The sequence below is a fragment of the Danio rerio genome, chromosome 21 (assembly GCF_049306965.1).
Source record: "Danio rerio strain Tuebingen ecotype United States chromosome 21, GRCz12tu, whole genome shotgun sequence".
Lineage (NCBI taxonomy): Eukaryota > Metazoa > Chordata > Actinopteri > Cypriniformes > Danionidae > Danio > Danio rerio.
Window position 1 is genome coordinate 30,242,279 of NC_133196.1, and position 15,872 is coordinate 30,258,150.

Genomic DNA, 15,872 nt, shown 5'->3' on the forward strand with positions numbered 1-15,872 from the left:
GGAACAGGGTAGAGCACTCCTGACATAGACATTCATCTATATACAATCATTATTTCACTTTGTGCAACAAATACAAGAGTTACACAACCCAGCTCATCTCTATGCTTTTTAACCACCACCATCTTGGAAAAAACATCAAACGACATCTCAGGGAAGTTGAATGTATTGACTCTGAGAACTATTCAATGCGTCATGAATAACTAATTTGGTGTAAACTAAATACACCTTAGACCACTAGTGTCAAAGGCAGTTTCTGGAGGGCCGCAGCTCTGCACAGTTTAGCTTGAATCCTAATTAAACACACCTGATCCAACTAATTGAATCCTTCAAGCTTGTTTGATACCTACAGGTTAAGCTGCGTTCACACTGGGCTTTTCCTCCCATAAACTTCCATTCATACGCACGCAAATGAGTCAGAATGGAAACGCTGGGTCATGCGTTTCGCAGGTTGCTGCGGAGCAAAGTTTAAGCTTGGTGAACTCTGACCCGCGAAATCGCATTCACTTGACTGCGTGAGAACAATCGAGGATCAAAACATGATATCTCTGGACAGAAATTGAAATCATGGAGCAATCGCTCGCTTTTAAAAATGTCTAACAAGCTTGTTTAATACCGCCCCTTTTCGCAGCTCCGCACAACAGAATATCGCATGCTCAAACTCTAATGTGACCGCAGCTTTAGTGTGTTGGAGCAGGGTTGGAACTAAAGTGTGCAGAGCTGCGGCCCTCCAGGTACTGAGTTCGACAGTAGCGCCTTAGACCTTGTTTTTATGCCGTTCAATAATACGCATGACTTCATTAATTATTTACAAAGACAATCTTTATTTGGATGCCAAAATTACTGCAAGTCATCTATTTTGGACAGGGATATACACAAATTTGTCATACAATCTTCAGGCTTAAGCTATTCTGCTGAAGTCTCGTTTACAAAAGCGTGTCCCACAATTCAGGTCATCCAGTCTCTTCATATCAGTCTCATTTAGCTTGAAGTCAAACACCTGTGCATTTTCCAGCACTCTGCTTGGCTGCGAAGACCGAGGCAATACTGAAATGCCTTGCTGCAGAGCCCACCTCAGGAGAACCTGGGCAGGGGTCCGACCACAGTGTCTCACTATATCCATAACCTCCGGCTCCCTCAGGAGAGCTCCTTTACCCAGAGAGGAGTAGGCCTGGAAGTGAATGCCAGTCTCCATGCATAAATCCCTCAGTTCCCTCTGGATCAACTTTGGTTGACATTCTATCTGAAGGACCGCTGGGGGAACACGGCAACTCGCGAGCAGCTCCCTAATGTGCTTTGCAGTGTAATTTGAAACCCCTATGGCCTTGAACTGACCGCTGGCATGAAACTCCTCTAGAGTCGCCCAGCTCTGTGCCCGATATTCTGAATGGCGAGAATCCTCTGGGTCAAGACCCTCCATCCCTGGCCAGTGAATCAGATAGAGGTCAATGTATTCACAGTCTAGTTGCTCCAGACTCCTCAGGCAGCCTTCCTTTGCCCTCAGGCCATGGTCGGATGGGGCAAGCTTGCTGATGATGAACACATCTTCACGGATTAAGCCGTATTTGGGCAACAGCTCTTTAAGAACTTGCCCTAGATGTGCTTCATTTCCATAGACTGAAGCTGTATCAAAGGCTCGGTATCCTGCTTGAAGAGCACAGCTGACTGATTGTTTTAGTTGCTCATGGTCATGTAGCTTGTATGTGCCCAAACCCAAAAGTGGCATCTGTGTTCCTGACATCAGTCTTACTGATGGTACTATCATTTTGATACAATTAACAGCAATACAAATCTTTTCTTTTGTATAGTGATGAACAACAGACAAGTGCAGATTATAATAGAAGAAAAAAGAATAATGTATGGAGTTGCAAACAATTAAGCCCTAAAAAGAAAAACAAACAGAAAATAGGTCATTTTTTTCTGGGAACTTTTTGGGAATTAAACTGTCAACAAATTATTAATGATCTGGAAGTTGATGAGACTTAAATTTCAGTATGTTGATTTAATTCCTATTATAATAGAATATTGAGAATGGGGCAGGGCTTTCTCTTTGCACATGTCTTTGTAGCAAAGTAATGCTAGATGGCATGCTTAAGAATATTCTAGCTACAGCTGTCAAAACTGACGTCAACAGAGAAGAACTGCCACTCCTAATGCAAAGCAAAATGTCAGACTTTGAATAAAGATTAATAAAACAAAAACCAAAAATTAAGTGGATTAATTTGCATTGGATTAATTGTTCACCTAAAAAATAACAATGTGCACCAGCAAAATAAATATTGTAAATTTTGATTTCAAACAGACTTTTAAATCATATCATTACAAGTACAGATCTTTTGTTTTGTCATGGTTAAAGTCAGATCTGGTATGAACTCGGGCTATTTGTATGAACTTATGTTTAAGCCATTTGTTTGCAGTAATTAATTTATATATGAATTAATATATCTTAAATATAGAAAAATAACAGTTGAATTAGTTCAAAAAATGAATATATTTTTAGATTCATTTTGGGTAGTTCTTTCCTGTATTAAAGATGTTAAGAAATAACTGTTATGCCATCCCACATTTGTCTTTTTGTCCAAGTTTCATAGACGTGTTTGCTTTAAAGCTAAATTTGTAAGGCTGTGATTTGCTTCGTTTTTGTTTGGATTACTTTACAACAGGGGTCACCAATCCCGGTCCTGGAGGGCCGGTGTCCCTGCAGGGTTTAGCTCCAACTTGCCTTAACACGCCTGCCTGTATATTTCAAGTATACCTAATAAGACCTTGATAAACTAGTTCAGGTGTGTTTGATCAAGGTTGGAGCTAAAATCTGCAGGACACTGGCCTTTCAGGAAACAGTTTAGTGGCCCCTGCTTTTTGACTTTAGCGGCTTATTTAAAAATAATAATTGGACAAAAAAAAAAATAAAATTGGACAAGCACCAACCTTTTATTGTGAAGCACACCCATTTAAAATGGAACCCAAAAACATTTACGGTATTAGCTTTACCCGTGGGAAGCTAGTCTTAATATAGGCTACAAGCTTGAATATGATTGATTAATTGTAGACAATCCAAGATAATTATCAGATCACACTCCCTGGACATGTTTAATAAAGTTTAAATTTAACTTGCATACCTTCAAACACCAACTTTGATCTCGTGAAAGTACAATAATCCTAACCGTATACTAAACTACAACTGACAAAAGTTACTATAAATACATACATTACTTGTTTGATAATAACTAATGACATTAACTAGAACATAAATTATTTTATTTTTTTGTGATTAGGCTAGTTTGAGGTTTATACTCACAAGCGTACAACGTTGACAGGAACGTCAAATTGTTGATTCAATCCCGCGTGCTCCTCCACTGCGCACTGACGTCACATCCGCTTGAGCAGTTCCCTGTGATGCAGGCGCAGGGTTCGTTTTCGGGCAGCGGAGGGCGCGTTTATCGACGCTGTGATCATTGTATGGTCAGTTGTTCTTTTGTGAGCGTGTTCAGGGAATATGGGGTAGGGAACATTACAGGACCGCAGAAAATAACAGAGCAATGATGAGGTAAACAAATCCACGACACAGAATTTTTTAAATAGCCATCATGTTGCCTTTATTCACCAACAGATATGTAAAACATACATGGAAATGAGCAGTTAAGAAGCATATTAAACCCTAAATAAATCCAATTGCATTACATTTATCATTCGGAAGAACTGTCTTATCTTGAGAAAATGACACCCAGTCAATAGCTGGACCAAACTGCAGTTCTCACTTTTATTATTTCACATTTAATTGTCTACAGTAGTTCTCAACCCTCAAACCCTTTAACTCCCTGTCTTCATAAGTCAGTTCATCCACTGTTATAGGATATCATATCCCAAGCAAACTAATATTTTTGTGTCACTGTCAGAAAAAAACAGCTAGCTGTATTATGAGTGCTGTGTATGCCTACTTTGCATGAAACTTTATTCCATATATTTTTCCATACATATATTTTAAGACCCATAGGAGGACAGACTAAGTCAAAATACTCGTGGTTAACCCCCATAATACATCTGGGAAAATTATAATTTATAAAAACAGTCATAATCAAAAGCCACAGTCTAAAATTTAAAGGAAAATATAGTTTGAAAATTAGTGTAAACTTTATTAAATTACTTTAAAATTTAACTCATTGTTCAAAACAATAATAAAATAAGAACATTTAGTATTTTGTATTGTTCTTTAAAAAACTTTTAGTAAAAAAATAACACTAACTTGAGACAATTAAAAAAAAGGTATTTTAACACGTAAGGGTTTCTCTATACATACCTGACCCAAAATGACCCAGACATAAAATGTTGGGTTTTTTTATATCACCATTTTTAATAAATCATTTGCTTTGTGTTGTGAGGGTAATATGCAAAACTTCTATAGCAAAATAAAACTAGGATAAAGTACAGCTACTGTAAACTTTATATTTAAAATTAAATAAATATTTTTCGATGCAACTCATTTAAATATTGTGGCGATGAATAGTCACCATTACATGTGACCCATTTCAAAAGCTTATTATACCTATATTAAATCATAGGGACAAACTTGGCACAATAATTAGTTTCCTGAAAATGACCCTGAAAGGCATGTTCACATTTTTATATCTTGAACTAATTAGATTTTGTTTGCTTTATTTTATTGTTTATTGTAGTGTTTTTTTTAAACTTTCATTTCTAAATGTTAAAGCTAAAGCATCCTAACAGTAATAGATGGGTTCATACCAATAATGGACAATGCCGTTTATCAGTCATATAATAAGAGATTTTAATTAGAAGCACTTTCATTTAGAGGTTAAGTGGTTTATTAGATAATTTTCAAGTTCAAGTGTAGCTTAAAGCAATATTTAGTTTTTCACCTGAGAAAATGTCTACAATAGACTTATTTAATAACAGAAGAACCTAAAGTAATTATACAAAGTGAATAAGCTTAACCTGGAAGCTTAGGGCTGCACGATTAATCGAAAAAAGACTGTGATCTTGATTCAAACCTATCAGACCTAATATTTTGTTTACCATGTTTGAGAAATAACAATAATAGGCTACTCGTATAACCTCAGAATCAATTTTACATTTATAGAATCATGAGGAAAAATTAGGGAAAGGGGATAAAATCTGGCAAAAGAGATTAAATGTAAAACCATTTGCAGAATATAGACAAGACTACAGAGTGTACACTTGTGTGGAATGTTGCTTTAATAATTAGTTTATGGAGAAATTAGGTTGATTGAACCATTTGACAGACATGAAACGCCTGCAATGACAATCAGGATTAGATGATTCAGGAATAGTATGTGACTGTTCTAATAATATCATCAGAAAAAAAAAACTAAAACCCAACCAAATCAAAAAAGGCTCTGCGAAGCACATACAGTAACGTGCTATATAAAAGAAGCAACAAAATCCAAGGTGAAATGATACTTACCTTTACTTTTAACTCACCCATCTTGATGAGACACACAAAGCAGCTACAGTCATTGGGGAAAAAAGGGAGTATCAAACATTCATTCATCTGGGCCAAGAGTCATGGTGGAACTAAACAAAGACAGAAATTTACTAAATCCTCTGGCCTTTTGTATATGAAAGGTTCAGGCGGAAAGTGCAGTTTTAATGCGAATCTATTTGGCACTTTACATTACACATGAGTGATCAAGTCAAAGGACATTTGTTTTAAACGAATGATAACGTGAGCGAGTGAGACATGAGGTAGAAATTACAGAGACTCGACATGAAAAACGTTGCGTCTAAATCAGTCGAAATTTTATTCAGGCGGCAAGATGACAGCGACTGGTAGAACATGAATCTGTTTTCATAGTTTTTTAATCAAAACAAACAACGAACCTGCTCGAGAGGACAGTATGAGAATGAGAGCGGTTTCGAGTGAACAGTCGAGAAAACAGGCTTCTTTCTTTTTTTAACAAACGTACAGTTTAAACAGAAGTGTACGCAAACAATAGGTAAACAGCAGTAGTACAAGTAGAACAGGAAACAACTGTTGAGTGTTCAGTAATTTTTCAATAACAAGCACGTCCATTGTTAATGTGAAGTCTTTAAAAACTTTCTGCGGAGTCGGCAAATCAACTATTTGTCGAATACAACGAGATCTAGAAATACAATGTAAGAATTGCACTACAGATTCAACGCCGGTTTTAATTTTATTAGGCGGCAGGTTGTCGTTCGCTTCCTTTGACCGGTGGAGCTTTTCCTAGGATGCGGCTGCGGATCCGAACGTTGAACGGCTGGTGGATGCGGTGTGATTGGTTAGCCGGTAGGATGTGATTGGTTGATCAGTCAGTTAGCATACAACTCCGCCCACAACCACCTCTTTACCCATTTCCTCTCTGTTCCTTCCCACTGGTCTCACATCCTCAACATTACTTCTAACAACACAATAGTAAGTTCATTTGCCTACATCTAGGTAATCCAGAGAACAGCTTCATAAAAAAGAAAATTATAGAAATAAATGAAAAAAAATTTGATAGAATTTGGTTACTGGGACAAATTTTTAAAAATTATTATTATATTAATTATTCCAAAATGAATTGACTAACGCATGGGTCTCAAACTGGATTCCTGGAGGGCCGCAGCTCTGCACAGTTTTGCTCCAACCCTAATCAAAAAGCTGATCCAACTAATCAAGTTGTTCAAAAGAGTCTCAAACACCTTGATTAGTTGGATCAGCTGTGTTTGATTAGGATTGGAGCAAAACTGTGCATAGCTGCGGCCCTCCAGGAATCCAGTTTGAGACCCATAAACTCAAAAACCGCAAAAGACTCTGACAACACTTAAATACTCCAAAAACCAAACAGAAATAAACAGGTTAACATTCAGTACGACCAATATCCTGTAGAACAGACTATGCTATTCTATGTAATGCAAAAAATATGTGTATTTATATATATTTTCAAGCAATCTTTAGTTTTTTAGAAGTACATGCCAGAGTAAAATGAATGAAAATGTCATTTGCTTAAACTAAACAAAAAAACGATAAGACTGGCAAATATAGGACATCATAACATGCTATAAAACTCCGAAACACAGATGCATTTAACTTCCTATTTGCTGTTTCTTCATTGGGTGGAGGCAAATCTATTATTACAGTATTAGCTGATTGACCCGTTATCTAAAATAGCTACAACTATCACAGAATATTACAAAAAATATTCACCCCTAACTCCCTGAAGGTACGCCCCTTTTAGTTTACTCAGCTCTCCACAATAAAAAGGGACGGACAGACTTCAATGCTTAGTAGCTACGGCCGAAGCCATTGCTGTACTTGTCCTCCATATAATCATCCTTATCAAAGCCTGAGCCAACGGAGTAGCGCTGATAGTGGGAGGAAGGGGCACTAGGAGGAGGGGGGGCTGAGCTAGCACCATTGCGGGCGAAACTGCGGGCAAAGCCCGCAGGAGGTGGTGGAGGGGGAGGTGGAGGCAGGAGAGAGCGGCGACCACCGAGAGGGCTGCGTTCACGGTAATAGCGACTGGCGACAGGAGGTGAGACCGGCCGTTGAGGAGGCGGAAGGCGCCGGTCATAAGGATCCCGATCGTAAAAACGAGGGGATGGAGGGGCGTATGGGTCATGGCGGAGGCTCCTCTCGTACGGATCACGCTCATAGTAGGAGCGGGGCGGTGGCGGTGGGAGAGGAGGAGGCGGTGGAATTCGGCCACGAGGCGGATAGTAGTCACGGGGTGGCGGGCGAGGGGGGAGAAAGTGAGGATGGTCGTGCGGGTGGGGTGGATAGTGAGGTGGAGGAGGAGGATAATAGTCCTCCCCTCGGCCGTTTCTGGATGGATTACTGCGCGAGAGGGACACAAAGATCTTTTGGCCATCCACTTTGGAGTGGTTAAGCTTTGCGATGGCATCCAGAGCCTCGTTTTCCCTCTGCATGTGAACGAATGCATAATTCTTCACGATATCGCATTCCACCACCTTGCCGAATGGCTGGAAGAGCTCCTTAATTTTGGCAGCGGCAACGCCTTCGGGGACATTGCCCACGTAGATCTTGGTGGCATTGCGTACCTTGGTGGTGGCATACTCAACAGTGATGCGGGAGCCGTTGACCTCATGCTTGTGCAAAGCGGAGACGGCCTTCTGCGCAGCCTCTTCTTCATCCATGTGCACAAAGCCATAATTTTTCAGAATGTCACAGTCAGACACTGCGCCGTACTTCTCGAATAAAGCACGGAGCTCATCTTCTGTGGTTGCTGAAGCTACATTGCCAACAAATATCTTCACCATTTTGAATGAGAAGAACAGCGGTGTGTTTTGGAATCAGTCTTTGGTTGATTTGCACATGTAAGGTCTCAAACAAGCTTCTTCCTGAGGGGAATAAAAACAGTCACATGGTCAGGCAAAATATATGCAAATCAACTTTAGTTTAAGAGAGAAATACAACCTCCCACAATTTCCCTGCTGCTACCGTTCTGCACCCTGCTGCAGTGTTTTTACTTTGATGTATTTAATAATACATTTCAATATACATTACTATATTAATATGACCCTTAAAACTCAGTGGGAGCTTATAAAATTAAACATAGATATTTGTTTATACAGAACCTTTGTTAGTCGTGGAAACAAATTAGGAATTTGTTCCAAAGACGACAATCTTCCACACTTTGTGTGCTAATTAAACATCTTATTTTAGACTAATTTGGTTACAAAAGGTAAACAAATAGCAGAGCCACAATTTAGTAAAACGAGTAAACAGTAATATATCATATCAAAGTCACTGTTCATTATTTGTTCAGTCATTATAGAAACTAACAATTAATACTTGGACAAACTTATTTTCTATCATGACTGAGCAAATGAAGTAATGCACAAACAGTGACTTTAGAGGAGCTAAAGTAAACATATAATACAAGTCAGATCTGAGATACAGTAGAGTTCAAGACTAAACGCGACTGACCAATGAGAATCTCGCGTAAGTCCTTAATAATAATAATCAGCGTTGTTTCACTTTCAGGTTATTATAACGTATGAAGTTCAAACACGGTGCATTGTCTGATTCAATTATTTCACATTGTAATGTTAAACGAGCACAATTTCCGACGAAAATAAATTACTACATATCCTGAACATCTCATTTTAGTCACACTGATCTAAGTATCTCATCTCAATCACACAATGACTAAAGCTTAGCATGCTAATGCTTGTAGCTGTTAGCCTCAGATCTAGGAAGTATCTGAAAAAAATATACATAGGAAAGACTTTGCAGACATTTGTGGGACAGTAACATTTGTTAAAGTAATCATCTTACATTCTAAAATAAATCAGTACATTTATATTAAGATTTTACCGGTTCACATGAGAACAATACTCTGCATTGGATAAGATAGCGCAGCCGAGGGGATATCAGTACTGCGCTCATTTAAACGCTCGTGCCGTACTTATAATGTACTCGACTTTTGAAACCAATCTTGTTTAAACGTATTTAAAGGTATAATTTTTAAAACTCACCTCAAAATTGCTGCTATAGCGCAGACATGGGTGCGCTTCTGTCAATATACGATGACGGCGGGGTCGACGGCTTGTCTGAGGGGTGGGGGAGGGTCATATGCGCCGCGAGCAGTCAGAGTGAGCGCCTCCTAACGGCCGAACCCAAAACCTGACTCAGTTCATTTCGAAGAATCATTTAAAAACGATTCAGTAATCGATGATTATATTTTACGTAATTTCGTCGATACATAATTAATTTCATGAATAGCCCATTTAACATGCTGTTGTGGTGTGTATAATGAAGTGATAGTTGAATTTATTTGTAGTTATCTTTAACCATATTGACTCGCAGAGTCAGATTTGTTAGCCGACTCGGAATGATTCATCACTACAGCAGATGTGCAGAGGTTGCTTCCGGTGTCACTTCTTTCATCCCTTCCTTTCATTGTTGAACTTAATGTAGAGCAAAATGTCGAATTATTTGGACAACACACAACCTACATATACATAAGAGCGTATTTTGATTAAGTACTTCGGATGCTGGAGGTAAAAAATCTAATAATGAATGTGTATAGTATAAATTTAATCGGATGACGCATTAAACAATCATGTCCAACGTGATCAACCAGCAGCTGCATCACTTCACTGCCATTCAAAACCCTCTCGATTGGCCTCATGGTACAGAACAGACAGGGTGTGAATTACATATTGACGGTCAGGGGTGGTCAACTTTTTCAGCAACGTTATTTTGTGCTTCAATTAATCAAATTAAATAACATTTATAGTAAAAATGCAAGGTATTTATAGCATTTTATAGTATATTTATAAGAATAGTTCATGTATTCTGACCTACAATATCCTGTGATTAGCTATTTTAGGGTTTACTGTAGGACAAACTATACAAACTATTCACCTAATTTTACTTTACTTTTAGGCTATATGTAGAAACAAACACCTATTTTAAAAGACAAGTGTTTTGTGAACACTTACCATGTCTGTCGGATTAATTGACGCGTTTATGCATTCACAATGGTAAAATCCATTATAAGGGTGGTCAATTGTATATTTATATAACCTATTATTTATTTAGTAAAATTATTATTTAAGATGCAGATCAGAGCAAATCATCTCTTACTATTAAGACTATAGATGCCCAAACTAGGGCCCGCGGGCCAAAGTTGGCTCATGGTAACCTTTGATTTGACCCGACATCCCATCAGAGAGGGCAAAGGTTGGGCCAAATGCCTTTTTACAGAGATCTTCATGTCTAATTTAATTTTCTTTCTTTCATTGAGCAAAAAAGCAAACTGAAAATAAATGTTGTGCATAAATCAGATTTCTAAAAATGTAAATGCTGTCACTTGAAGATAGAGGACAACACACAAGACATTGATAAGCAAATCAATAAAAAGTTGTAAAAGAAATCAATAAAAATGTAAAAAGCAAATCAAACTTTTTATTTATTTTTATTTCATATAATTTGAGTTTGCTTTTTATTGATTTGCTTATTATAATCAAAAGAAATGTATATATGTCACTTATACTTATACAGTAACTTCAGCCTGCCACCCTGAATCAAGTTTGGGTTTTGGCCCTTCATAAGAAAAAGTTTGGGCACCTCTGATTTAGACAGAAGACTGACCCCCAGCCCCCACATACATGTTTTCAATAACTTCAGGGGGATCGAGCGTAATTACGGTTGGTCAATAGCCCCTAAACCCCCTTGTAATTTGACCTGAGGACAAACATCCCATACACACTTCAGAATCATATTGATTGTTGGCCCTTATAGTGTTGGTGTATTTGCATACTGTACATTTGGACAAACTATTGTTAAATGCTGTTTTGTCGCATACTATATGGCCACAGACTTTGTGCAATTTTGTCTTAAAGCCATGCTACTTTCCTATTTCATATTTATACAATAAGTTGTCTTTTCATACATTCAAAAAGTTAAATGAAAATGGCCAACACTGACAACTAGAATTATGTGACTAGTAAATAAATGAAATAAATGAAGAATAAAGGTTACAAATGTTCAAAAACATGGGATTACATTGTTATTATTATTATTATAAGCATTTGCTACCATATAAATATGCATTTATCATCTTAAAATTCTCTGTAATAATATACTCTTACCCTAAAAATAAAGCAACAAAAGCTTAAATTACTACTAAGTTTCCAAATGCTCTCAGAAGGAAAGGGTTTAGAAAGTAAATAGTTTTATTTGTATTGCATGCTCTTTAAATCAATTAAAGAACAAAAGCACTTTAAAAGTTTCTTTAAGATGAAACAAAAATAACTAAAACAGTACACTAAAAAGAATAATGTTCATAAACAGTTGAACACAAATCATCCAACGTCTGGTTTATTCATATAATAATATTAATAATTATCTTCTCCAGAGAAAGGCAACGAAACACAGACTCATTCCAGTGCAGCAGATTGGATCCAACCAGCAATTCTTAATTACACTACAATCCACCAATAATTACTTAATTGGCCCTTAATTAGTTTCTGATATATAACCCCTGCAGTAGAGGAAAAACAAACAAACAACAACAACAAAATAAACTAATTGTCTGGGCGTAGGGGTGCGGAGAGGTGATTCACCTCCGGTGCACCGAGGGTTCAAGTCAACAATTCTATTTCAGCTCAAATAAGACACTGTACTGTGATGTAAAATGGGGCAGAGTATACAGATTAGCTACCATATCACTGGCTAGACCAGAACCAATCAGAGCTTTCAGAATTACAGCTCTACTGAATGTGCCTAGCCATTTGGGTCGTGATTTTGTGTAGTACATTCAGAGCGTCAATTCAACCGCCAATCTCTGCTCATCACAGCTAACCTGGATATGAAAGTAAGATCAAGTAATGTGGTGGTTTACCATTGTTTGTGTTTTGGGATGAAAAAGGAATAAGAACCAGGGTATGGGGGGGTGGGGTAGTTTCCAAGACAGTAGCTGGCTTACGTTCATAGAAAAAAGAAAACCACTGGCAAACATTTCCAGTTTATCAACACCAACCTCTTGTCGCCGTCTGAATTGAGGACAATTGTGAGTTCCAAGAAAAACCACAACATTTGAACGAAATTGCCACAAATAAAGACAACAACACAAAGTTTTTCGAGGGGGGGAGCTGAGAAAGGAACAGAAAACCCAAACCAAGACAGAACACCTCCCCCAAAAAAGAAACCCCCTGAAAAATGTCTATATGCACAAATGTCCCCCATGAACCTGTCTTACACCTTTTCCCCCTTTACAGCCTCGAGACTCTTCATTGCTGCCGTCGACTCTTCTCACAGTGCCTCCTCATTCCCAAAACATGGGCTCAAAATATCTTCCGCAGAAGCCGTCGTCTTCCTCACAGTTTTAGCTCGTTCGCGATCTTCGAAGCGATGTTCTTGAAGGCGATGGAGGTCCCGGAGATCCTCTTAAAGCGCACCCCATTGAGGGAGAGGCGAGGTAGTTTGCACACCTCCATCTCCCACTGGACGAAGTCGTCATGCGCTGGGTTTCCCGACATGCAGAGGAGCATGAAGCGTTCGCGCAACTCGTACTCGCAGCTGTTGGAGTCCAGGACCTTCCGGATCTCCTTCATCATTTCATTGGGCTCCATGGAGGAGGTGGTCTTCATGCTCCAGGTGAAGCGGAGGGAGCGTGGCTTGGTGTCTTTGGAGGCCTGGGTGGAGGAGGGTGTGCTGGACGCTGGAGAAGAGGAGGAAAATGAGTCCTTGTTTTCGTCGCTGGGGTGTCCCTGGGTACCTTTCTCCATCTTGTCTGCTGTGCTCAACATGGGTCTTCAGTGAGGGGAGAGAGGCACAAATATGAAAATTGAAAGGTGAACATGAGGAAGACTAAGAAAGCACACAAAAAGCTCCCAGCATTCTTTGGTTTTTAAAATATGTCTAATAGACGTCTAAACATAGTCATCTTGGCTAGAACAAGGCTAAATTTGGGCAGTGAAAATCGAATAGACGTCCAAGAATAGTCCAAAACTAGACTAGTCATCAAATAAATGAAAATTAATAACTACACATATAAAGTCTGTCTAATTTGTTGACTAGTTTAGTTTTAAGCTATTCTAAGATATCTATTAGATTTTCACTGACAGCCCAAGTTTAGCTTTGTTTTAGCCAAGCTTTCTACGTGTAGGTGTCTATTAGACATGTATTCAACACAAAATAGTTTGCTGGGCTTGGTACATACAAGATTTTTTGCTTTGACATCTTAAATCAATGATGATTAAATGTTTTTATCATCAACACAAAACACCAATGTGGTGCCATGGTGGAAGACTACAATGCAGTCAAAGTAAAGACATCTAATCAGACATCTGTAAGATGCTTGGGGAGGGGTTAAATATATCAATATGAAATAAAAATTTAACTGGGTTCAGAAGTAATTTATAATTTTTTTACAGACCTATAATCAAGCAATATGAAGTTATGGAATACTAGTTTGTAAAATTAACAAATGAAAACACTACTGTTCAAAAGTTTGCTGTCAGTAACATTTTTGCATGACTAAATCAGTGTCTACACGCGGGGTGCCCAAACTTAGTCCTGGAGGGCCAGTGTCCTGCATATTTTAGTTTCAACTCCAATTAAACACACCTGAACCAGCTAATCAAGCTCTTTTTAGGTTTACAAAAACTTCCTGACAGATGTGCTGAAGGAAGTTGGAGCTAAACAATACAGGACACCAGCCCTCCAGGGCTCCAAGTTTGGGCACCCCTGGTCTACACTAAAAGAAGTCCAGTCAAATGTGCTTTTCACTACCTATTGGTGGGGTAGAAAGTAAACAAGCTTAAAAATGTCTTTTATATGTATTTAGTGTCTCAATCCAGATTTAAACAAAATGTAAATTATATTATTTCACATGGCAATATTAGTATTTTTTTTTTAACACAGTGCATTAGTAAAGTATTCTTAGTGCTATACTTTTTTCAAATTTTTTGTTTGTTCAGCCTTCTTCCAAAATGGGTTTATTTATGGGTTTATTTATATTCTACACACAATATACCATTATGAAAATATGCACACAAAAAAATTGAAATTGTTGCAAATTTATTAAAAATAAAACACCTAAAAAAATCACGTACATAAATATTCACAGCCTTTGCTGTGAAGCTCTAAATTAAGCTCAGGTACATTCTGTTTCCACTGATCATTTTTGAGATGTTTCAGCAGCTTAATTGGAGTTCACCTGTGGCATACACCTGTCTATATAAGGTCCCAGAGTTGACAGTGCATGTCAAAGCACAAACCAAGCATGAAGACAAAGGAAATTCCTGTAGACCTCCGAGACAGGATTGTCTCGAGGCACAAGGCTGGTGAAGGTTACAGAAAAATGTCTGCTGCTCTGAAAGTTCCAATGAGCACATTGGCCTCCATCACCCGTTATGGGAAGATGTTTGAAACCACGAGGACTCTTCCTAGAGCTGGCCGGCCATCTTAGCTGAGTGATCGGCGGAGAAGGGCCTTAGTCAGGGAGGTGATCAATAACCCGATGATCACTCTGTCTGAGCTCCAGCATTCTTCTGTGGAGAGAGGAGAACCTTACAGATGAACGACCATCTGTGCAGCAATCCACCAATCAGACCTGTACGGTAGAGTGGCCAGACGGAAGCAACTCCCCCCCTGGAATTTGCCAAAAGGCATCTGAAGGACTCTCAGACCATAAAAAATACAATTTTCTGGTCTGATGAGAGTTAAATTGACCTCTTTGGAGAAAATCAGGCACCACTCATTACCAGTCTAATACCATCCCTACAGTGAAGAATGGTGGTGACAGCATCATGCTGTGGGGATGTTTTACAGCAGCAGGAACTGGAAGACTAAATAGAATGGAAGGAAAGATGAATGCAGCAAAGTACAGAGACATCCTGAATGAAAACCTGCTTCAGAGTGCTCTTGAGCTCAGACTGGGGCCAAGGTTCATCTTCCAGCAGAGGACATGGACCCAAGGCACACCACTAAAATATCAATGGAGTGGCTTCACAACAACTCTGTAATTGCTCTTGAGTGGCCCAGACAGAGCCCAGACCTAAATCCTATTGAACTTTTCTGAAGAAATCTGAAAATGGCTGTACACCGTCGCTTCCAATCCAACCGGATCGAGTTTGAGTTACTGCTAAGAGGAAAGGGCAAAAATTTCCAAAGACAGGTGTACCAAGCTTGTGGCATCATATTCAAAAAGACTTGAGGCTGTAATTGCTGCCAAAGGTGCATCAACAGAGTATAGAGCAAAGGCTGTGAATACTTCTGTACATGTGATTTTTTAGCTTTTTTATTTTTAAGAAATTTGCAACAATTTAAAAAAAAATGTTTTTTCACATTGTCAATATGAATCATTGTGTGTAGAATTTTGAGGAAATAAATGAATTTAATACACTTTGGAATAAGGCTG

General features: G+C 38.5%; 3 protein-coding genes across 53 annotated transcripts in view; all 3 read right to left on the bottom strand.

The window, feature by feature from the left end:
• Positions 1-808: 808 nt before the first annotated feature.
• Positions 809-3,355, bottom strand: zgc:110782. The gene is given in 2 exon segments (NM_001013485.2): positions 809-1,879; positions 3,296-3,355. A coding segment is annotated over 1 exon segment (864 nt). The 5' UTR covers positions 1,763-1,879; positions 3,296-3,355; the 3' UTR covers positions 809-898.
• A 2,398-nt stretch (positions 3,356-5,753) lies between these two features.
• Positions 5,754-9,554, bottom strand: zgc:77262. Of its 2 annotated transcripts, XR_012396506.1 has the most exons (3): positions 9,478-9,554; positions 6,764-8,337; positions 5,754-6,588 (listed from the first exon to the last, which is right to left on the bottom strand). XR_012396506.1 is itself a non-coding variant. In NM_205654.2 (2 exon segments), a coding segment is annotated over 1 exon segment (996 nt). In that variant the 5' UTR covers positions 8,257-8,337; positions 9,478-9,539; the 3' UTR covers positions 5,754-7,260.
• A 2,110-nt stretch (positions 9,555-11,664) lies between these two features.
• mark2a (MAP/microtubule affinity-regulating kinase 2a) overlaps positions 11,665-15,872 on the bottom strand; it is a 60,856-nt gene continuing 56,648 nt past the window's right edge. For all 50 annotated transcript variants that reach the window (XM_068216067.2, XM_073935971.1, XM_073935974.1 and 47 more), the window contains one exon: positions 11,665-13,261. In XM_068216067.2, the coding sequence (XP_068072168.1) occupies positions 12,826-13,261 (436 nt within the window). In that variant the 3' untranslated portion in view covers positions 11,665-12,825. The remainder of the gene's footprint in view (positions 13,262-15,872) is intronic.